The 24662-nt window shown below is 42.3% G+C and overlaps 1 protein-coding gene across 1 annotated transcript; it reads left to right on the top strand.

Annotated features, from left to right (window-relative positions):
* The first annotated feature begins 395 nt into the window (after positions 1-395).
* On the top strand, positions 396-24484 carry btbd7 (BTB (POZ) domain containing 7). The gene is made up of 11 exons (XM_063498081.1): positions 396-740; positions 7073-7300; positions 9770-10921; positions 15633-15841; positions 16358-16433; positions 18324-18484; positions 18598-18741; positions 19185-19374; positions 20052-20230; positions 20320-20724; positions 20876-24484. Exons 2-11 carry the CDS (start codon positions 7219-7221, stop codon positions 21650-21652), a joined length of 3375 nt encoding a protein of 1124 aa, XP_063354151.1. The 5' UTR covers positions 396-740; positions 7073-7218; the 3' UTR covers positions 21653-24484.
* The last annotated feature ends 178 nt before the right edge of the window (positions 24485-24662 follow it).

Genomic DNA, 24662 nt, shown 5'->3' on the forward strand with positions numbered 1-24662 from the left:
CGTACGTAGCCCATTTCTGACTACTGCCACCAATTAAACGCTAGAGGGCGCTCGCAAACGGTATATTGCACAATCTGCTGTGAGTACTGACGGGCCTCCTGAACAGTCGGCATACAGCAATGAGAGTGTTAAGTTGACCTAAATTCAAAGAAAGATAGACTTTACTTCCAAAATTAAGACGTTTCAGAGCACGAGCAAAGCGTGCCTTTTAAATTTATTTGATACCTGCAGAATTTGTGCAAAATTTGAATATCAAACGCGGGATGTGAAATGCTTTTTCATTGGGCTCGCAAGTTACTGCACAACGAAAATGCAAATCTCTCGCGTTTGAAGGTTTTATTTTGAAAAACATGACCGGAAGTTTCCTTCTTATTTTGGCTAACTTGAAACGGGTAGCGTTGGGATAGGCCATAACAACCACCCAACAAGGCGTTGTGCTACTAAGGGGAAATACCGAACCGAACCGAGATTTAAAACGGTCTGGGTTTAGTTTTTAGTCGAGGTAGATGCTGAAAAATCACCGGAAAGTCGATGCAAGTGGAAACTATTGCACATTAGAGACCAAAGGTTGACGTCGAGCCGTGCGTAATGAGCAGAGTTGGGAAAAGAAGGTGTTGAGCTGCATTTTTTTTCTCTCTCCCTCTCCCTCTCTCTGCCTGAGACAAGTTGGATCGGAGTGCTGCCTAAACTACGAGGGGAAACGAAGAAAAAATAATGCCTGCGAAGCTCCCCACTTTCTGGTAAATATCTTTTAACGGCCGCTTTTCAACAGTTGCATCTCATCTTGCTCAAAGTAAATTTCCGAGGGCTGAAGTCAAAGCGACACCGCAGAGATAGCTTACCCTAGCCTCTTAGGATATGCTACTAATTACAGGGCTGTGGTGAATATGACTCCTCTAGCTGGGCTGTCGCCAAACAATTTGGACATTACTTCCCTTTTTTATTTATCAGCCGCGAAAAACAATCCGCTTTAATTTTATTTTTTTTCTCTGCTCTTAAAGGCACTTTTAACCAAAGCTTCCGCTGAGCAGCGGTAGCCCAGAGAGCAACAATAGCTCCGTGATAACGGCAGGCTAACAAAGCCTTTGCAAATAATTTGATTTATTTTCATACGGGCTGGATAAGAGTGCTTTTATTTGTTTTCGCTTTGCGTGTGGCTGGATTGGTAGAAAAGTTCAGGATAAGTGTGATTTTTGTGTCACTTTGGAGAAAAACCTACATGTTGCTGATTATTGCATCTGTGTGACACAGTAGTTGACAGACTGAGCTTTGGGGACAGATTAAACCGCAATTGTAGCCGCTATGTAAAGATGAAGACTTACTGTGTGGCTAGGTCTTGTAATAATTTCCACAAGTCATACAATTACTACCGTAATAGATTTAGATACCAATGACTTCTTTGAATTGTGTAGGTATCTGACATTAACCCATCCAATAGAAAATGAGTCTTGATGTAGCGAGATTTTTTTTCCTAACAACGTATGTGATGTTTGTTGGCTTTAGCATCCGTGTAAGTGATGAGGAGCCATATGCTGTCTGCGATAATCCCATGGTAATCTCACTGAAATTGCGGGTAGACTCAGCAGTCAGTCCGTTAACTCCATCTTTTTCTAAAATGCAGCCTGTCTGTCTTTGCAGCTCCTCACTTGAATAAAGGTGCCTTCCCCGTGCGCTTTAGTGCTCATGTTTACCATTTCGCTGGGTTAAGTATTTGTGTCAGTGCTTCAGAGCTGTATAATGACATGTAATTATCAGTGTTACAGTGCTCAGAAATCCATGACTGGCATGAAAAGGCAGCGAGCTTGCAAATACTTGCCACTCAGTGATTGAATGAGCCGCACTTTGCCCTGAATGCTGTTTACCCTGGCCAGTTGGATGGAGAACCCAACAATGAGCATTGACATCTCACTTAAAATAAGCACCCATTGTTTCCTGAGTTGCCATTCATTCTCTGAAGATCGACTACTGGGTTATGTTTGCGCAGTCATTGAGTATATGCCTACTTCACATGATGGTTCTGTTCGGTTTTCGATTGCAAGCACACCTACAGGATGACATTCATCTGTCCAGTGTTTGTCGGATAAGTTGCCATCATGTATTTAAATCAAAGGTCTGAAAGAAAACAAATTAACTTTGAGGTAGCTGTGTTTGATATTTGCCATTTTGTTTCATGGCCTCTAGAGCAAAACGTAATCAGCTGACAGCGTACTCAGTGAAATGTCAAATATGCACCATTACGGTTCATATTGTTAGTTGACACAGGCTAATCCTGAGGCTGCTCACCATGAGTCATCATCGTGGGGACTTTTGTTTCCTCTCTCCGTTTCTGTCATTTCACCGTGTTGTCTGTTTTCTAGCTTGTTCCGATTTTTCCTTAGTTTCCCATGGCTCTCCTGCCAGAATCTATAATCAGCTGAATGACCTGACACAACATTATGCTGATTTACCTGACTGGCAAAAAACATTGTCGACATAAGCGGTCTGCTCTGCCTCTGAATTTGCGCTCTCCGGTTATCGTTTCAGACAAAATATGACTATTATTTTAAGAGGGCGGACTTTATTTTGTTTTCCACCAACCTTCGGTGGCTGTTCCAGTCGGGTATCTTGCTGCGAGATGTGTGCAGACACATCAGTGCCATGGAGGTCACTCTGTGTTAGAGAGTTCTGGTTTCTGCTCACTGCTGCATTGCTTTTTTATGACCTTTCAGAGCACCCTTGCTTGTATCAAATATCAAAAGAGTCAGACAATCTGTAACTGAAAGCTGTATTTCTGTACAGCTCGGTAAGCAAAGGACGTAATGGGCAACTTACCCCAGAGGCCATTTAACAGGTTTTGTGACAGCAAAACTTCTTTTCATCCTCCAAAGCCGGCATCTTTCGTTTTTCTTGTTGTATGTGAATCAGAAAAATAAACTTTGTTTCTTCTGTGATTCCTATTGTGAAATGGATACACACATATGTCAGCATTGGACTAATAAAAATACCTTTTGGAAACATTAAATTGAAGAGCTCTGTGTGTGAGAGCTTTAATGCATGACACTGCTGTGTAATTGCAGACAGGAAAGTGTTTGGGGAGAGTATTTCAGTGTTTCATTCAGGCCTGACTGTGGCACTGGCTCCTTTCCAGAGGATTAGGGCATTTAGCCACTGAACCAAACAAAGACGTCCATCAAAAAGCGGACATAGTTTTATTCACAAGATTCACAGTGGGACTAGTAGAGTACACAGCGCGCAGGTTTCTTCAAGCTGTTTGAGCACAGACGTGTGCACCTTCTTAGATTAGTAAGCTGTTATAAAATTACCGAAGAGGAATGAAATGGGGAAATTCTCAATCATCTTCGACGCTGGCCGAGTAATTCTCCACATCACCTTTAATTTGGTGAAATCTTGTCAAGCCCATTCTAGCTTAATTACCGCTGCCACTTTGACTTCAAACGCGGGTTGCGTGTGTGTTCCAGCAGATGAGTTCAGGTTTATGGAAACGACTTGTGAAAAGGCTGCACTGAAATAATAGAAATGTGCTGCTAAAATTTGGGGTTGCGAACAGGACTGAAGACCTGTGTACCCACCTCTTCCATTTTCTCTAGCCATGATGAGGATATCCACATAAATGATTAATAAAGAGCCCTGACAGTCATTTGAATAATACATCGCTCCTGTTCGCGTGCCAAGTAATTTTTGTATGTTCAGTGGACGGCTGTTCTTTTGTCTTTTAAGCCCCTTTAACTGGCTGATTGTTAAAATAACATAAAAGTGATCCAGATGACTGAGGCAAGGTGAGCGGTGTGAAAGGGTGCATATGTGTCCATGACAGCGTGTGCGTAGAGATAGGTGGGGGCAGGGAGTGTCTCTTGTCACCTCTCATTAGGGACGCATAGTCCAGCTCGGCTGGTGTCTGCCTTCCCCCGTCTGTGGCACTGCCCTCCTCTGCTCCCAGCCTGAGCAACAACAGAGCGGCTCAGTGTTTCAATCTAAACTGCAGGAAAGTGTCTTAATGTTTGACATCAGAGAGATTATGGCCAAAATGCTTCTTGAACATTGTGAGTCAGGTCTCTGTCCTAAATTATGGTTTTAGAATTCAGCACTGCAGCTAAAGTTAAATTTGGTTCGCTAATTTGAATGAATTAAAGCCGCCTTGCTGGGAAGTTGGTGTGGTGTTCAATGGATGCGTTAGTTGCTTTGTTTTATTCTGCCTCTGCTCTGCTCCTTAGAGAACCCCAACCACCACCACCACCGCTGCCTTTTTGTAAACAAGACAGTATATATCTCAAGGGCTGCTTCCTCTCTCCTACATATTCAAATTCAATTTCTAATTTTGCCCAAATTAATTCCCTGTGAAGATGGGGCTTATTTAAAGCAGTCTAATGAAATAAAGATCAACCAATGTTTTTATTGGAGTGCTCTAGTGTGACTGCCTGGTGACTATTTGTGTGTGGAGTAAGAGGCTGTGGTTTTCCATTGAACCCTTGGGAGGTTGTGGAGTGGTTCTCTACAGGGGCAGACACTATGATTTATTAGTATGGTAGGCAGGAAAACCAGCAGTCTGAGATAAAACAGATCTCCCATCACACTCCAGTTCTAAGTTTGGTCTAACATACAAAAGAGATTAAATGAGAATATATACATGACTCTTTTTGTGTTGAGTTATTTAAAGGACCACAATGAGGATTACATTTTCAAATCTCTTAGTAATGTTTATAAAGGGACACATTTATGCCAAGATGTAAGTGCAGAGGGAAATTGGGAATCTTCCCCTCTTCTTTGGTTGCAAGAAGTAGTTTGCAAAAATCTTTGGATTTGCCTGCATTTCTGAATTGACTACTCATAAACTGCAGTCGAAACGTCATCTAACTTACTGTTATAGATAAACCCAATCTGATTCAACTAATGAAACGCAAAGAGAAAAAAAAAGAAAGGTGAATTTTAGGAGAGCAGTACCTTTTTTCACAGATTTTGTTTAGTTTTTTTTGGGGGGGGGGGGTTCCTGAGAGCAGTGACTTATAGTTTTCTTCTGTTTTGATTAGTGGTCTTTCTTTTAGTGGACACTATATGACAGAGTTTCCTTTGTTTCTTTTTAATGATCTTCTATGATCCCACCTTGTTTTTTGGTAAAGTCTTTGCTGGATTTCAACCTCCTTGGGAAAACCCTAATAGTCCTAAAGTCTTTCCAACTTTTTGCACCTCTGTAATGTTTTTTTATAACATCCTGATAAAAGTTATTGCAATTAAAGCTTTACTCACACCAGCCAAGGGCAGACTTCAACCGCTGTTATACTTTCCATATCCGACATACACGTCTCCAGACATCTGCACGCTCTCTTGCTTGCTCTTTGGGCTTGTGTGACTTTCTGAAGCTTGGGCAACATTTTAAGAGTAATGAGTGCAAAATCTTAAGAAAAGCTTGACCCCCTCAATCCAGCTCTATAACTGCAGTCTACATGCTTGTCGAAATGAAGCCAGATAGACTCAGTTTGCAATTGTTAGCCTGAGTAGTCGTCAGTATACTCAGTTAATGAGGTGCCCTGTTTTCTTTTAGATCATAGCTGATGACAGCACGAAAAGAGAAGAGGAAAAACTGCTTGGCCATTGCCATGGCTCACAGCAATAAGTTATGGTAATGACTGTAAAGAGCAACTTAAAGCTGCTCAACTCTGCATCTGCAGCACAGCTTCTGTCTTTGAATTATTAGCTGGTCCCCCAAACATATGAATTAACAACCAACTGAGTGCTCAGATGTCTATTTGGTAGAGTTTTTGTCACATTAGAGAACTGATTTGCATAAAGTCGGCTGTTAAGGTTTGTGTAATCTAAAGCATAAATGTTCCCATCATTGATAAAATAGAAGTTAAATACCCATTATCCAATCATATATTATCTTTCCTTTATCATGATAGAAAACTAATGTAGAAAACAATTTAAATGATATGAAAAGCTATTATTTTATAATGTTCTGCTGATCACTTGCTGCATCCACCAGAATTTGCAGGGGGAATTACTTTTCCTGAACGAATTCTTAAAGACCAAACATATCCACCTGAGTATAACCTCATTAAGTCCACACTGATTTGTAGCCATGTGAGCATAATGGCTCTGGGTGCCAATACACACCAGGACCGGCTGTGTGTGGCTGTATATGTATATGTGTGTGTTAATATCGCAGGCCTTAAAACGGGTGTTCATCTCATCTCTGGAGCTGATTTGGCTAAATGTTGGCTACCCATTGGATCAGTTTGGCTACAAACTGAACTGGAAAAGTACCCAGATCATGTATTAGACTTCCTATACTTTAAAGTAATGCAAGGTACAAAGTTCTGGTTTGGTTTGTATTCATTTTCTTGTCGTTTATTTGTCAAGAAACCACAGTTTCATGATAAATAAATTCATTAGCTTCCTGGAGAGGAAGGATTGAAAATGAAGCACCCCCTGTATAAACTGTATTGTAGAATCACTGTCAAGAGACATATTTATGCTATGTTCTATATTTGTATATTTGTTGCCCACCCCATAACATAATATGTTACAATACTGGATTAAGTCTACAGTCAAACATATCTACACTAAAGAGTTTTCACTGGCTACAGACTGAACTGGAAAAGTACCCAAATCATTTATTAGACTACTTCTAGTTTAAGGTGATAACAGGCAAAAGCAGAGTAACTTGTTCTGGGTTGTACCTCCCTCTGAAAGTCCCCTAACACATCTGGATTACATTGTAGTTGACTGCTTGTCATTTTCTTGAGGGGAGGATAGGGAAGTCTCTGTTAACTGGAGTCACTGTTGAAGATTATAGATAGGAGAATGACCATGCAATTTTCACAAAAACTCAATTTTTAGCACTTCAAACCTGTAAAATGGCAAGACAGCTATGATTCATCAGTGCAGTGAAATCAATATGGCTGAAACGGTGTGATAGATAATATTAAGTGTTCCTCTGTTCACCTTCCTTAACACTGACAGGATCTGGCCATTCATTATCTTTCCAAAAAGTCCAATCTCACAATGTTGCAGTCAACAACATTTAAAATGCAGTCACTCTTAAGCTTAAATATTTCTCCTTCTGTTCTTCCTCCAGCCATGGCAGCTTGGGCCTGGAGCTCTGAGAATGCTTCAGAGGACCCGTGCCTGACCCGCAACTGACGACTGAGAGGAATACGTTGTCTGAGCAGAATGACTCAGCACGAGGGGGGACCCCCAAATAGCAAGTGAAGAGAACCGAGGATGGGTGCCAATGGATCCAGCTACCCGCACTCGTGCTCCCCACGGATAGGGGGAAGTTCACAGGCACAACAGACTTTTATAGGTATTAAGTGCATCACCGGTCAGTTCATGTATATGATTTTTTTTTTTTTTTTTTTTAATCAATATGGCAAAATGTCTTTTGTTAGATGAATTACTGGTGAAAAACCCAATTTCTCTTCATGTCCAAAGTAGAGTCAAGAATCAGATTTGATTAAAAAATATCTCTACAAACATAATGGGATGGCCTGCTATACACATTACATTATATTAACCTGCTTCCATGGCAACTAATGGTGCAATAGGTGAACATTTTTATGCATGAGAGCTCTTAAACAGAGCTTTTGAGTACAACTGAATTCATTAAAAAGCAGTGGATCTACTTTACTGTGCCATATGGACTTAAATTATTGTTTAAGGCTGACGAATAATTGCATTAAGTATTTATTTGTCAGAACTGAAATCTAACTTGTAGACAGGAAGCGAGCCCTGTGACTGACTATAGCCTACTTTCTGGCCTGAATGGGCTGACAGCTGCACTTTGAGTTTTTAATGTGAAGAGGTTTTTGGGGGGGGGGTTTTCTCTCTCGCTTTTGGTCTTGTTCCAATTTCACCACTGTCATTGTTGAAGAGCATAGCATATGGCCTTCAGTTAGTACCTGTATCCTCAGAAAACCTGTCTGACATGGAGTGTAGTGGTTTGCTTGTATGTACATATTGTCGACATTTAAGCACTCTTTTTGATTGCTGTTGAAGAAAGTGGCAAAGTCTAGTTTATGGCTCTTAAAGCTTTCCCTGCAGTCCTGAGTGCCAGAGCGTTTGGAGAGCTGCTCCAGAGATTAATTTAAATAAGTCTTTTCTTAAGTTAAAAAAAGTGTTTATTTCAGTTTTAGAATGACTTAAGTCTGGGGTTTTTGTGGGTTTCCACTTCAAAGTGAAAGCACTGCAAAGAGCCAAATTATCTCAGTAGCCCCTGAGACCTCTCCCGTTTGCTCTGAGCTCTGTAGCTGCTTGGTTGAGCTGGCCGGGGCCATAGATGATTCACAGTGTTAGAATGATTACTATTTGGGTCACACTGATGGATCCTGAGAGAAAGGCAGGCAGAGAGGATCTCCTTGGCAGAGGTTCCTCTGACGTACAAGTCCTGCCTCTCAAGCAAAAGATAACTGCTATTCAGTGTAGTTGATTGGGCGTAAATACATGAATGGACCTACGTTGATGGAGGAGTCTAAAGTAGGACAGGATTATAATTGGGTCTTAGTCTGTGATGATCAAGGTTTGGTCTGAAAAAAAATAAAAATACTTTTTTCCTTCCTTTTTTTTTTTTCCAGTTGTTGAACTAGATCCAGATGTTTTGGTAGCTGGGTCAGGCATGAGTGTCCTTAGCTTGATAGAGCAGGGCACAGATATACAACACTAAACTGGTGCAGGCTGCTTTTGAAACAAGAAAAAAAGAAACAAATACAGCTCTTGCAGCAAAGGAGCACTAAAATGAACCTCTTTTCAAATTCATTTTATTTCTTGATCCTAAAAAATTGAAAATAAACACCTGAGAAATAACTGTGGCTTGCTTGTGCAAAAGTTGTGGAAGCCCTCCACTTGTAGAATTTGATTGGGGTTTTTATAAGAATTACCATTAGGACTTTCTCTTTGATTAAATTCTCTGACTCTTCAAACATACCGAGGATTCAGTAACTGTGGGTTCCTCTTAACAAAGACTGAGGATGAGAAAATGAAACTAAGTGTCGCCTACAAGGCAGGGGAAAGCTTTAAAAAGATATCAAAGTGCTTCCAGCTTACAATTTCCAGTGCCCGGAATGGCATTAAGAAATAGCATTTAAAGGGAACTGTGAAAATCAACAAAATATCATTGAGGAGCAAGAAAACTTTCAGGAAAAAAACATGTCTGGTGGGCAAAAAAAGGGAGGGGGGCATATGACGGTAAAAGAAGCTGCAGGAAGGTTGGGCTGACAGAAATGGAAGTGATGCATATACATGGTCTACACCATGGACGCCTTATCGGGCTATCACAATCCCATCACATGAACATCACTGAAAATCTGGGTATATTTAACATGCAATTTGTGTAAGACAGTCTTTTAAAAAAAAGAACTGGAAGTGATCTGCAAGAGTGTCTGAAAATTGCTCAACCAAGAATAGAAAGTCTTTCAGCCGGCAGAAAAAGGTGTTTATCTGCCTAAATTGTGGCCGAATTGCATTGAAACTTCTGTACATACCACCTTTTACTGTGGACCCATAGTTGCTGGTTTTTTTTGGGGGGGGGGGGGCATGAACACATTTGTCACAGGACTGTTAGGTAAACCTAAAACATGTTATGAATGTACACTAAATGTCACAATTCCCAATATGAAAACTACAAAATATAAAAAGGGCCGTGTGTGTAAGGGAAAGCTTGACCACCCACCATAAATTTTTTTTTTGTAATGTAAAACTGTTAATTTCTTTCTATTATAATTAGATGCATTTAAAACACAAAATTTTTTAGGCTAACCTTCAGCTGTTTTTATTCCAGGGACCTCATCCTACTCTCAGCAGGGATATGGTTGGGAGTCAAAGCTATACAGCCTGGAGCACGGCCATGAGCGGCCGGCAGACAGGAAGAAGAAGAGTCTTGGTCTGGCGACTCTCAAGCGGAGGTTCATCAAAAGGAGGAAGTCTAGCCGCTCAGCGGATCACGCGCGGCAGATGCGTGAGCTTTTGTCAGGGTGGGACGTCCGTGACACAAACGCCCTGGTGGAGGAGTATGAGGGAACGGCAGCCCTCAAGGAGCTGAGCTTCCAGGCCAGCCTCGCACGTCCAGAGGCTCCTAGCTTGCAGCGGGATCTAGCCGCTCTCTACCAGCACAAGTACTGCACAGATGTGGACCTCATTTTCCGGGGTACTTGTTTTCCAGCTCATCGGGCCATCCTGGCTCCCCGTTGCCCCTTTTTTAAGACCTTGCTGTCTTCATCTCCCGGGTATGGAGCAGAGGTTCTAATGGACATTGACACGGCTGGCATTGATGTTCCCATGTTCTCCGCCCTACTTCACTACTTGTACACTGGGGAGTTTGGGGTGGGTGGAGCAGAGGATACAAGGCTTCAGAATGTGGATGTGCTAGTGCAGCTAAGCGAGGAGTTTGGTACACCTAACTCCTTGGAGGCAGACATGAAGGGCTTGTTTGACTACATGTGCTACTATGACGCTCTGCTCAGCTTCTCTTCAGACTCTGAAATGATAGAGAGCTGTAATGAGAGAGGAGCTGTGGCTGCAGCAACATCAGTGAGTCAAGGAGGCAATGGGGCCCCAGGAGCTGCAGGGACCCCAGACGAGGACCTTAGGGCTCACAAAGCTATCCTGTCAGCACGCTCTCCTTTCTTTAGGAACCTTTTGCAGCGACGTATTCGCACAGGCGAGGAAATGACAGAGCGCACACTCCAGACACCCACCCGCATAGTGCTGGATGAGTCCATAATACCACGAAAATATGTGCAGGTTATTCTCCACTGCATGTACACGGATGTCGTCGAGCTCGGGCTGGTGCTGCGTGGCAGCCCCTCAGCAGGCAGCCTCGGTGAGGTGCAAGCCCTGGTGTCAGGGAGCCGTGGGGCCAGCACGCGCACTGAAGAGGCCATGGAGCTGTACCATATTGCTCTGTTTTTGGAGTTTAGCATGCTGGCTCAAGGTAAGTGATAGTCACAATATCAACAACATAGGGTGTGATAGCAACCACATTTTTCTGTTTTGACTTATTTTGCTTATTTTCTGACTTACTGATACTATTAGGATAGTCAATGCTCATAATAAACATGGCCAGTGTGGGTTGGTATATATGTGAATAATCCCTGTGAGCCAACAGCTCTGGCTTCTTACTGCTCTAAATGCTTTGTTTCATACAGTTTTTTGGGGGGGGGGTTTTAACTCTTGGCTCTGTGTGACATCAGTGACATATTCCTAATATGGTCATCTTGGGCACACAGCTCTGGCTGTGAGGACAGAAGCCCTTCCCATCTGCCATAAATCTTCCATCTAAAGGGCAGCCAGCCAGAGGAACGTTGGCTTAAATGGAGAGGGGCTTGTTTCAGACAGTAGCAGAGAGTCTGAACAGCAGCCCAGTATAACATACGGATATATAAATAATGATTATATCGAACTGTGAATCATATACAGCAATTCTAGCAGAGTACAAGATTAAAATTATGGAGCTGGAAATGAGCAAAAAAAGTCCCAGATAAGCAGTCTGCCTCACAATTTTTTTTGTTTAGTTTCATTCCTAAGTAATTTCTTCCTTCCTGTCTGCAGAATACATGAGTCAAAGTGCTGGCAAGGTCTCTACGACAAATTGCTTAAAACCTTAACAGCAACCAACTGTAGTTCAATAGCCTGATCATAAGGTTTAGAGTCAATTTGCCTGTCCAGCCTGTCATAATTGTGTCATTTTCTATTAACTTAATAATATGAGCTAGACTTTTATCATAATAGGATAGAATTTTGTACGTGAGTTGATGCCTTGCAAAACTCAACCCTGCTATAACGTCTCTTTTCATGCATTCATGTAATTTTTTACCAGACTCAGTGTCTTAATATTCTGCACTTAATATGGCTGCAGATTACTCTAGCTGTGACGGGTGTTAGAAACAGGCTGATATAGGTTATCTCTCGCTCTGGAGGCATACAGCCCCACTCTCTGTTACATGAGGTGCTTCTGTCAACACTTCATTTCTGCTCTATCTTTACTCAGATTACACTCTTTTTTTTTTTTTTTTTTGACCCTGGTAGCAAAGGTTAAAGCCATACTTTTACATGAGCCAGTCGCTTCCTCCACTGCACTTCCTCCAAAGTGGCACCTGAGCATTTTGCAGTTTCCAACACAAATAAACAAAAACCCACTTTAATGAGAATAACCTTTTCAAGTATGCAGTATTTAAAGCAGTCTTTTTCAAATACATGCAAAACTACTGAATTTGACCCGTGTGAAAGTGACGAAACACAATTTCTTACTTTATCGTGTTTTATCGGCCAATAATGATCCTATCTTCATAGTCACAGTATAGGAAATTAGTTTGCCTAATACTGAAATGAAGCTATAAAGACCATAGAGTTTGACTGCTTTGTGCTGTCTAATGAAATCAAACCAGTATTATTTTAAGACACTCATTTACGGTTACATCCAGAATATTTAAAATATACTTTGCGATTTGACAGCTTCACCACTGTCGTTTCACAATAAAAGCCTGTGAGTGTTTTCTTTCAATTCTTCACTCCTCTGTAGCTCAAAGGTTATTTTTTATGGTGAGCCAGCTGCAGATATATAACATAGTCTATATGCTCTGTTGGCACACTGTTTTATAAAGCTGAGATCACTATAGAGTAGCCAGAATTTCTTTCTGCAAACTTATGCTGCAGCATTAATACAAATATAGTTTATGTCATAATCTTAATGTGCTAAAGTAGGTGTGGGTCTTTAAGCTGGTAAGAGGAAACCACACATCCTATTTACAGAGGAAGTTTTAAAAAAATATACATGTACATCTTTTTTTTTTTTTTTTTTTTTTTTTTTTAACACACAGCACTTTATTGCAATAAACATGCTGGTATTAAAATCTTTTAAAAGCAGAGGATCAATACTGTGTAGCTGCTGTATTGACTGAAGGCTTGAGAGTCGATTACCTTTTTTAAGACCTGTGTGGTGATTTTAATAGCACTGGACACACAAGTGGTTAGACACCAGCTCCCACCCTCAAGCTTTGGGTGTCACTCTCAGGGTCATTCTGGCAGCTTAAGCCAGCAACAAGGAGGCATATGGTGTCATCCCCACACACCATCACCTCGTCTTCCCCCTCCACCCCCCCACCCTCTCAACAAGCCCCTAATCGAGGGGTATTTTTATCCCTCTTTGCTCCCTTTCCGTCTGTTCTGCACAGCTCAAATCATTTCCCGTGAAACCTCAAAGTGGAATGTGGTGAAATAGTTTAGGTTAACCTGATGCTATTTTATAAAGTCTCTCTTTCTACTCTTTAACTTCCTGTTGTTACGCTTTTTGAGATCACTTCATTCCTAGAGTTATTTTTGTGCATTTTGGAAAAGTGTGTTTATCTGCCTAATTTGGGTTAATTATGAAACTTGAAATTTGTAAGAAGCCATCCAACTGTTTTGCTGCGACGTCTCTTTAGGAGACAGCAGAGAGGTTTATGTCAGGGGTTTCATATAGAAAGAGCCCCCTCTCATCTGTCACACTGTCATCCCCCTTTACGTGCTCCTTGGCTGCTTCCCTCCGGCTACAAGGAGGTTTGGCCCTTGGAGGTTTTTGTAGAGCTCTCTGTCATTCTTCCTTATTAATTCTCAAGATGGGCTTCCCTTTACGACTACATCTCACTCAAATAGTAACCAGTATTAAAAGCCTTATTAATTTTTCAAGCGCGCTGAAGAGATGATAGCCCTTCAGTGCAGTTTCATTGCTGCCTTCCCTTCTTGCTCTCTGACCGACCAGCGATTTCAGTGCCCTATCTTGTGTTTTGACTGCGTTGACTGAAGCTCCATTTCCTGACTGATTGGCTGAGATGATTTACATCCACATGCTTGTTTACATGCCTTTGAGTGCAGTTGATGTTTTAAGTGGCTTTGGAGACTGTGTGCTCTATAAACACAGAGCTCCAAATCATGACAGCATGACAAAATGCATACGTACTCCAAAGTTGGTGTAGTGTAGAGCTGACTGTCGCTGTTCCTGCTGTTCTGTTGATATTCTTGTCAGTCGACTAAGCTCCAGTGAATGTGGTGCACCACCCGTGGAGAGGGGGAGGCGGGTTAGTACTAGATATAATGCTGATTCTAATCTCCACCTCATAATAAAAAGTGCTGCGTTTTAAAAGACTGGCTGTCACTGAGAATTCGAATGGGCTAACAGAGAGCAGAGCTGTTTGCTTTCCTGTGCCACTGGTCCCAAGTGGGGAATTGCCTGCTTTTGTGGACGTATGCCTGTGTGTCTGCTTTAAGGGGAGGGTGGAAAAAAAATAAATAAAATCAAATTGAACTAGACTGGAGGACTTTCTAGAAGATGAATAGCAAAACGACCAGCAGTGGGCAATGAGGCAGATGCTGGAAATCTTCTCCCATTTTTCAGTCTGTTTAAAGCAGATAAAAAGGAGGAAAAAAAATATGCAGGCCCACATTTCAGCTACATCTGTCTTAATGATGCAGCCTCAGCTGAAAAGACTGCGGGCGTCTGCTTTGTGTTTCTCGAACTTGCATTTACAAGCAAAAACACCCAAAGGGTTCATAGCTGTGCATGTACATTATGGTTGCTTGTCCATTCTAATCTCAAAAATTTGTACACACAGCTTGCATGGATATGAAGCTGAAGTATCAGTGGGGTCATCGCTCTGAAGTCTGGTGTCCAATTTCCCGGCATTTATGTTCAAAGTGGTGGTTTGAGGGCGGAAGAGCAGCTTAGATTTTCTAGTTTAAGATTTTCCCAGAGGAGTGCTGCTGCTGCTGCTGCCGCCGCTGCTTCTCCAACGATGAACTGATGGACAGGACCGCCTGGAATGAGGAAGCTGGCAAGCTTTTATTTCCCTTCAGAACAGCTCTGACTGGACATCAGTCAGTCTGGCTTTATCTTCATGAATGTCCACTTTGTGTTAATGATCGGAGAAGAACTTTCAATGTGAGCCACTAAGACTCTCTCATGTTTGGAACTGTGATAGATGGCTTGACCAAACCGATCATATGTTAATCCAAGTGGACATGGAGGCTTTATTTCTGCATAAATGGATCTGTGTTAGATTAAGTGTTAAGAGTTTGAGTGCCATTGTTGGCTGAATTTGCAAAACTTGGTTCTTTTTTTAAATGAATAGAGCACCAGGCACATAATTCCCTAAGCCTTCTGTGGCTTTTAATGCATTTTTGATTTATGCACACAAGTGGTCTGTGTGTACACCTTTGCAAAGTGTGTGCTTGTGCACCGGCAGCACATTTCCGCAAGCTGCTGTGTTTACTTATCACGGTTAAGAGAAGGCAGCTTGAGACTGAAACACATCAAGGTATCAAAGGCATTTCTGTGGGTTGGTGTGTTAGAGTAAAGCCGCTGCCTGCTGTTCTGGTATGTGCTCTGATTTAGGAAACGCGGCATGGAGGATGTGGGGGCTACTAGAGGGAGACTCCCTGGGTCAGTGAATATGAGTCAAAACTACCGATGGTTTGGCAGAGGCTGCAGCGTTACTTGCCGTACTGTAATAATTGTTTAGTTAAATCATTTAAATACATTTTCAAACAGGTTTTTTTGTTGTTGTAGTGTTTCTTTTTTAAGGTTAAGTGACATCTTTCTGACTTCAATATATGCACTTCTTTTCAGAATATGATACATTTCTGCTTGTCTGTCTCGTTGCCTTTCCCAGGCTGTGAAGACATTATTGTGGAGAGTTTGTCTCTGGACTCTCTTGTCCCCATTCTCAAGTGGAGCTCCCAACCATATGGCTCCAAGTGGGTCCATAGGCAGGCCATGCACTTCCTCTGTGAGGAGTTCAGTCAAGTTGTCACTTCGGATGTTCTCTACGAACTTGGCAAAGAACACCTTCTCAGTGCAATTCAGTCTGACTACCTACAGGTAAGGAAACATCTCTCAACTTATGGCACCTCACAGTGTGGGGGAAAAAAACAAATCTGGTGTTTGGGAATCTGTAATAGTTGCATGATTGGTTCGCACTGATAACTTAGTGAAAATATTGTATACAAACACACAGTCCCTGCCCCAGTCACACACTGTCCACATGTGCTGACGCTATTCACATGCACACGCTGAGTCTCCAGAATTTCCAGAGTTGAAAAACAGTTCCCTAGAGGGAAATGCTTTCAAACCCAGAACCTAATCAAAGCTGAGCTGTCATCTGCACTGCCAAGCAACTTGGGCTTTACACCAGATGGTTGAGGTGAAGTGTTGTAATCCAACTACCCAAACAAACCAGACCCGAGCTTTGATGGGACATTGCCTGAACATATTGCATTTTCACTTTATCCTCGTGTAATACCTTCCCTGTTCTGTTCCCAACAATATCTAACCTTGTCCTAATAATATTTTTGTCTTTTGCTTTCTCTCTGTCCTATATCTCTCTTTCTCTGTCAGGCGAGTGAACAGGACATTCTTAAGTATGTTGTTAAGTGGGGCGAGCAGCAGCTTATTAAGAGGATGGCAGACAGGGGTAAGATAATACACTCTATAATTACCCTCTGAGCAGCCCCCCTAATTGCTCTGAGGAAATTACCCACCTACTAGAGCCTTGTGAATATACTTAAAAGCAAAAAAGAGCCAAACTTTACCCCATAAATTCAACAGGAAGTGGCTCGATCTGATTTGTCATGTCATTGTTGCTACTGTGATAATTAATGCTCTTCTGAGGGGTACATGATCGAGGTTATTGGTATTCATATTATAAGGGCTAGCAGCCTGATTCCTCAAGAATCCCTATAATTTGTCAAAATGATCTTGTGCAAAAGGTTTGAAAGGCAGCCAGAAGGTTGACGTAAAAGCACTAAAAGTGTTATCATACTTAAAGTGGTGGTCAGATATTTACATCCACTCATCAGAAGAGTTCTTTAAACTGTTCTTTTTCCAGGGTGGAATGATTGCATAGCATACATCTTTAATGACTTAAAAAACAAGAATTTAGGGTAAAAATATGAATTTATTGTGGATTGGAAATATACCTACTTATACGTGCATACACACTCAAATCTTTTACTAAACGGTGCTTAAAGTTCTACAGTGGCCTTTAAGTTGACAAGGCCAAGCCCTATTAACTTCTCATTATGATAATGAGAAGTTGATAATTGAGTACAGCTGGTAGTTTCTCTTTGCACCATAAAAAGGATTTTTGTTGAGCACTTATTGGAATCACCAGTAGTTAGAACAATGAACAATGGGAAAGTTCAAGGAATTCAGTGAAGATCTAAAAAGGAGAGTCATAGAGTTACACAAGTTGGGAAGGTCTCTTTGAGCTATTTCTAAACGACTGCAGATTCCAGGATAACCAGTTCAAACAATTGTACTCAAGTAAAAATTATTTAGATGTGTCAGCACTTTCCTAATGTCTGGAAGAAGAAAAAGAGATGAGACGAAACTCGTTACTACCAAGGCTCAAGCCTGCCATGAGCTGGAAACTGCTGCAACACCAGCGTCACTGTCGACAAGGAAGCGTTTTACATCTTAGAGGGTGCCAACCAAAAAAGAAGCTTCAAAACTCGACTGTAATTTGTAGCTGCCCACAAGCCAAATGAATTTCTGGAGAAAAGCTTTATGGTCACATAAGACAAAGCTGTTTAGAAAAGTAAATGTGATGCTTTCAAGTCTAAAAGCACCACACCAGCTTTCAAGTATGGTGTCAGTAGCATCGTTCTGTTAGGCTGTCTTGCTGCCAGTGCTACTGATACATTGAAAAATTTGGAGGACTACCTCCACATTCTTCAACTTCACCTCAAAAACTGTTGAAATTTGGAGGCATTTGTGTTCCAACAGGACTGTGATCCCAAACACACATCAAAACATTTTTTGGATAAAGCAGGATAACACTAAGCTTTTGGAATTGCCTACTAAAGTCCCAACCTCAACCCCATTTAAAATTTGTGCAATTTGCTCAAAAGCTAGGTCCATGTCAGGAAACCAACCAATTTAAATGGATTCAATCAATTCTGCCAATAAGAGGGGTAAAATCCAGACAGGATTATACCATAAGCTTGTTGATGGCTACAAAAAGCATCTGCTCGAGGTGCAACTTGCAAATTAATATTTAACTAAATATTAATGGGGTTGTATGTATTTATTTAAGCCTTTACTTTGTGTCTTTGTAGATTAAAGAGAACCCAAGCTAAATTCAAATTTGTGCACCCAAGGCTTGTTTTTCAAAGTCTTTAAAGAGGTTTGCTGTAGAGTCATTCCCTGGAAAAAGACAGTTTAAAGAAATCATATAAAACCCAAAATTACCATGACAGTCATGCCCACGATGTGTGTATGTAAACTCCGACTATAAATGTTGACGCACAAAAAGCATTACAATCATTATAATATCTGACCGTGGTCATTCCTGTTTACCCAGAACCCAACCTATTGAGTGGCACAGCCCACAGCGTAAACAAGAGGGGAGTGAAAAGGAGAGACTTGGATGTGGAGGAGCTGAAGGAGATCCTGTCTCCGCTCCTGCCCTTCATCCGAACAGAGCACATCTTACCTCCCAACAGTGACGTCCTCGCCGACGCGGTCAGTGCTACTTATCTATCTTTTCTCAGCTGCTGTGCTTTTATGACTGGTGTTTCTGAGTTATTGTGACCTTCATAGGTTGAGCATTGATCCATATTCTTCACTATTCACAGCTCAAAAGGGGTTTGATAAGCACCCCTCCTTCAGACATGCTACCCACAGCTGAGGGGGGTAAAGCCAATGCCTGGTTGCGTCAAAAAAATGCAGGCATCTATGTGCGTCCGCGCCTTTTCTCTCCTTACGTGGAGGAGGCTAAGGTAAGGTTAATTTATTTATGATTAATGGGGGTTATAGACAGGGCGGAAACCGGTGGAATATTTGTGTCCCATATAGCTATCGCCAAAGTGAGCAGAGTTTCTGTAAAGGGTGCGGGCTAATGTAAAATTTGTCGACCTGTTTATAGCTCAGACGTGCTAAAACTACCCGTGCCAAGTTGTTGTTATGCATACAAATCATTTAGTATTCAGTGGTGGCCTCTATCATTCTGACTGAAATTTGCTTTATGTCCGTTTGCAAACTTTCCTAATAACTTATAGGCCTTCCCAAGGCCATGAATATTTATGAACATATCCATAGACCAGAGAGACATTATTAAATGAAGTGTCAGTCAAGTGGAACTAATTTGCAAAATGTTCCCCATGTCCTTGAGTTGCACATAGGACTTATGTTTTTTTTTTTGTTTTTTTTTATGTGTCCTCAGTCTGTTCTTGATGAAATGATGGTTGAGCAGACAGACCTAGTGCGTTTGCGACTAGTGCGCATGTCCAACGTCCCGGACACACTCTACATGGTCAACAACGCTGTGCCTCAGTGTTGTCACATGATTAACCACCAGCAAATGGCAAGCAACTCAACCACAGCTCCATCAGTCGTGGCAAATGAAATTCCAGGTAGGAGCAGTGTCGCAGATGCTACACAGTTATGGTTGACTTAAGTCAGGGGTGTCCAAACCTTTCTTCTTTTTTTTTTTTATAAGAGTGCCATATTTATTCATGGAAAATCACCGAGGGGCCAACAGTCTTTCTCATCTTGTTTTTAAAGCATAAACGTTATGATTTTTTAACACTTTATTTTCAATAACACAAGAATTATGGTGATCAAGTGTTTGAGCCTTAACAAAATAAATCTGCTTTCATTCACATATCGAGAATAAAATAGCATAAGGATCTGCTGAAGCTGCTGAATATCAGCATCTCAGGTTCATTTTAAACATGACTTACTGGTGCTGCTACCATGAGGTGAAAAGAGAAATGACACTTTATTAATTCTGTTTGTGGTGGCGGGCCATGAATAATACATTTTAAAGGGTAGGAGCAAGGGACCATATAAAATCTGACCTACGTCCGTGATTGGCCCCCGGGCTGGATTATGGACATGCTTGACTTAAGTGTTATGAGAAACTGCTGACTAACAGAGAAACTGCTCAAGTATCTGTAAACATAATGACGTTCAGTGGATTCTCTGAGCACCCTGATTAAATTACAACATTAAGACTCAAACTATGAAGACTTTAACTGACTCACGTCATTTTACTCTGTCTGACTTTGTATTCTTTTTCACTTTTCAGTGCCTCAGTTATCTGTGGTAAAGGAGATGATTCGGAGGCTGCATGAACTAAGACACACAGAGCAGGTTCAGAGAGCGTATGCCCTCAACTGTGGCGAGGGAGCCACTGTCAGCTATGAGCTGCAGCTGCGGGTGCTGAGGGAGTTTGGTCTGGCAGACGGAGCCACTGAGCTACTGCAGGTAGGCAGAAAGCAGAGCGTGTTCCCAGGGGTTAGGGAGGAGGAGATCTATGGAGGATGAGATTTATGATTTTTATTTTTTACCTGCAGAATCCATACAAGTTCTTCCCAGATGAAAGGTTTGGAGATGAGAGTCCAATACTGGCCCTGCGCCAGGTGGGTCGTTGTCGGGTAAACAGCAGTCCAGCCATGGATAGCATGTTCACAGAGCTGGAAGGAGTAGCAGGCTTCCACCCTCCCTTACCTCCTCCACCTCCCCCATACCACCCCCCTGCCACACCTAGTCACGCACAGCTCAAGGGTGCGTGGCGACCTCGCGTGCCCTTGCCAACCCCCACCCGTTCCTTCTCCTACCCCTGCAACCGCACCCTGATCCAGCGCCATGCAGCCACCAAGCATGGCAGCTCAGACTACTCCTCTGTGCCCAGGCCTCAGCCCCCTGACTGCACCAACCCACAGGCTATGGGCCGAGCTTTGCTTTCAGACCAGCAAGTGGTGAGTGTGTATATGTGCGTGCCTTTCTGCATGTCCTTGTGCCACATGTTTTTTTTTGTTGAGTCAAATGTTCCTAGCGGCTTATGCTTTGGGATATGAATATCTTGATTGTCAGGTTCTGTCATAAATGTTTATCTGTTTTCCAATGCAGATGAGCATGGAGCCGGTTATGAGGGAGTTCATGCCTGACATTGCGCTAGGTGTTTCGGTCATGACTCTGAGGGAGCAGCACATGGCAGAAATGGAGAGGGAAGGCCCTCAGAGCCCCATGGGCCCCTCAGGCCACCACCTGCCTCATGGGCCCTGCCCTTCTTCCCGCCTCAGCCATGGCTATGGGCCTGGACATGGCCACTCCTGCAAGAGACACGCTCCTGAGCCCAAACTGGAAGCTCAAGCTGAGTTCCCTGACCTGTATGACTTTTCCTGTCGACCTGCAACCCCGACCTCCACACACCCACTGCCCTCCTTTGCTGGACCAGACCTCTACAGCCACAGCTGCACCGCCTCCAGCTCCTATCCTCCTCCTTATGTTTCTGACTCTCAGTCCCAGGGCCATACACAGGGTCGGACTGCCTCAGACCCACTACGACTGGATGTCCTCAGTATAACCTCTCAGAGGCATGATGGTCTCCTTGCTAGCCCCTCTGGAGCCCAACCTAGGATGGGACATATTTCAAAGGGGCGATCAAATGAGACAGACCTGACTCATGGCTTAGGCCATTTACGGTCCCCCAGTGGGAATATGGACAACTATGAGGAGAGACACCCAGGACCCAGAGAGACCTCAGAAGAGATGGGTCTAGCTGGAGAATCATCAGGCCCAGGGCCACTCCAGCAGCCTCACAGAAACAGTGTCAGTGAAGAGATTGTCAGAGACCGCAGGTCACCTAGCAAACCTGACTACCCCTATAAGAAATCTGCACTTTAACCCCAGTTTAAAGACCAGGGGTTGGGTTAAGAAAAGGGAAAAAGAGATGAGTGGCTGTCCATCATATTGAATAGCAAAGCACTAGATGTCTGCCTGCGTGTGTGTGTGTGTGTGTGTGTGTGTGTGTGTGTGTGTGTGTGTGTGTGTGTGTGTGTGTGTGTGTGTGTGTGTGTGTGTGTGTGTGTGTGTGTGTGTGTGTGTGTGAGTTTGAGAGAAGCAGGGAAAAGGGGTGGTCGATGGTTGCTATTTATAGAATCTGTCCTTTTGTCCTACCTCTATCACACTGTGCTATCCATCACGCAGTCAGCATGGTAAGAGCTGTAGGTTAGCTGTCAATGCAAGTCTGCCTAGTCCTGCAGGTTTAGAGGATTTCTTAGGCTCTCCGTGGACAGATTGGTCTCTTGCATTTCTTAAGAAAGAGGTTAGCTCTATGCTGCATGAATTCTGCGTGAGGAAGTCGCAACACTAGATGAAGCTCAGTTATAAAATGATGGTTGAAAACAGATTACATTGGTTGGCTCTTTTGTCTCTTGCACAGAATGGGAAGATCACAGGATAAAGATCTCAGTTTACATAAATGAACAATGGCACAGAGTCTGGGATAGAGTATTGTGATAAAATCATATGTAAATATGTCTGGCAGTGTTCTTTCCCCTCCCAGAACTGGTATTTCCATTTCTTCTTTTAGCATGGCTATAGCTCACCTGACTATTCTTCTCCTCCTGCTCTGGTTCTGCACTAATGAAATTGAGTTAAAAAAAAAAAAGCCAAGGTTTGGTCACACAAAGCAGGAATTGGATCCTACTGGAAGTAGGCCATCAGAGCTTGTCAGTCTCAAGTAACCGCGTCTGATTGTGTCAGACGTAACCTATCACAACCTCACTGTCTAGCTTAAAGGCAGAAGTCTGGTGTTTTCACACGGGGCAGGAGGATCATGGGCAGGTTCATTACTGAGATATAGTGGAAAATATCAGGTTGCCATGACATAAGCCGTTTTCGCACATGCAGCGCTGAATTTATCTAGACATCACGCAACAGAGGTGCAAGTCAACGCAAAAGCCTGACTCAGTCTTATTGGGTATTAGACAGTCTGTATGATGTCAGATCCAGGCAGCTTCGCTGCCTAAACCACAAAGTATTTCAGAAGCAGACTGCTTCCTGCTGTGTGCTACATGTGAGAGAGGACATTTGTGGATGACCTTATTCTACTGAAAATGTCTGTACAGCGATCAGATCAAGCGCTGGGGATTTGTTGGATCTGCAGCTAGGCCAGGTGTGTGTTTGTGTGTGTGAGAGAGCGTGTCTTTGTGCAAGGATAACTTTGATACACCTAGGTGTTAACATAATCTCAGTACTGTACACTCCCATGTTTGGTCGGGTCTTTTTGTACATATCAAGGTCTGAAATGATTAAGCAGTGTTTGGCAGAGTGTGGTCGTCAGCGTGTTAGTTTCCTCCCATTTCAAAATAAGTAATCAAATCTAAAGCCTTAACTAGCGCTTGGAATATTCACTTTTTAGCTATCTTTATTCAATCAAGTACGATGTCTCTATAATGCCACCCCCGTTAACTGCTTATTTGACTGTTGTCCACATTAAAGATACATAGACACTGCAGTTTTTCTGGATGGTGGAGGTGGGCTCAACCAAACCCAAATGTTTAAACCATGTCTCCATCTTGCCAGCTCGTCGGAGATTGTGGATGTGCAGAGCCAGTGTTGATGCTTTTAAATATACTGTTAATGAGCCGCAGCAGCTGTAGCTCCACAACCCTGCAAGTACACAAATAAAAACCTGTAACAGCCGACAGCTGGCATTCGACCTCACATACGAGTATCATTGCACTGTAGGAGCCATCTGTTTATTAGCTGAAGGGAAAAAAGAACAAATGAATCTCGAACAAAAGGAATCTTATATTGAAGAAAAGTTGGCGATTGCTGGCTCATATCTCCAATGAAAATTGTATATAATGAATTGAGTTCAACATGATGAATTTTTAATGGTTTCTATCACATTTTAGTGGTCGTTGAAGGTCTGTGTTTTTACTGTAGTGGACAACACTGTGTACTTTGTCTCTGTCATGAAAACTCACTAAGAATGTGTGGTATAAACAGAAAGATTGTGTCTCAGAAACTATTTTTGTTCTTAAATGTTATGCATCTAGGGCAGTTTGTTTGATATAGTAGGTGCTGTGGATTGCCATGTTTGTAGAACACTTTTCACCCCTTTTTCCTTTTACTTTAAAAGTAACAGGAATATGTTGAGGATCTGAAGATATTAGCTCTATGCTTAGCAGTGATAGAGTTGCCAAGCAGAAAAATCATTTTTCCATCTTGGTTGCTTCATGGGGAAAAAATGCAAAACTCCAGATTCCTCCCCATGTTCATGTTGGGTGGTTGTTTTATTTTCCAGGACAATGTTCCATTGAGTAAAAGTCCTTGTTTTGCTCTTTTGCTGTAGAGAAGTCAGTGCCTTCCCCTGCCTGCGGCTGGGCTTTTATTGGAGAAGTGACTTTGATGTCTATGCAAGCTCTTTTCTACCAGCTTACCAGCCTGCATCAAATAATTCTTTGAAATCTCATGTAGCTTGTTTTGTGTACATAGTGTTATTTAGCACCTTTTGAAATTGAACAATCTGAAATGTGTGATTGCTTGTGTTGATTTGTAACAGGTACACTGTGCCTGTATGGTATCATAGAAACCATGTTTGTAGACTGATATTAAGTTGCATTTAGTTTCACGGAATCTATTTTTCTACTGTCACCTCAAAACGGTGCATAACAGTGGTCAACTTGGGCATCCTCAAAATAAACTGGTTTGATATTATGGAATTAATGTGATCTCGCATGGGTTGTTTGTTCACTTGAAATGTCAAGTACATTTTGCTTGTATAGGATCATATATTCAGATTCAAAGGGCTTCACATACATACAGTAAAGAAAATTATCCATACATATCTGGAGCTTATCTCAGCTGTCATGGGCTGAGAGGCAGGGTACACCTTTGACAGGTT

This window comes from Pelmatolapia mariae, linkage group LG16_19 (genome assembly GCF_036321145.2).
Source record: "Pelmatolapia mariae isolate MD_Pm_ZW linkage group LG16_19, Pm_UMD_F_2, whole genome shotgun sequence".
Taxonomy (NCBI): domain Eukaryota; kingdom Metazoa; phylum Chordata; class Actinopteri; order Cichliformes; family Cichlidae; genus Pelmatolapia; species Pelmatolapia mariae.

What these genes read in the sequence shown, in the direction of transcription:
- btbd7 (XM_063498081.1), top strand. Translation starts at nt 7,219, where the DNA reads ATGGGTGCCAATGGATCCAGCTACCCGCACTCGTGCTCCCCACGGATA. An exon ending in GTGACGTCCTCGCCGACGCG is followed by an intron (nt 18,485 to 18,597) that starts GTCAGTGCTACT and finishes CACTATTCACAG; the next exon opens with CTCAAAAGGGGTTTGATAAG. An exon ending in TGCTTTCAGACCAGCAAGTG is followed by an intron (nt 20,725 to 20,875) that starts GTGAGTGTGTAT and finishes TTTCCAATGCAG; the next exon opens with ATGAGCATGGAGCCGGTTAT.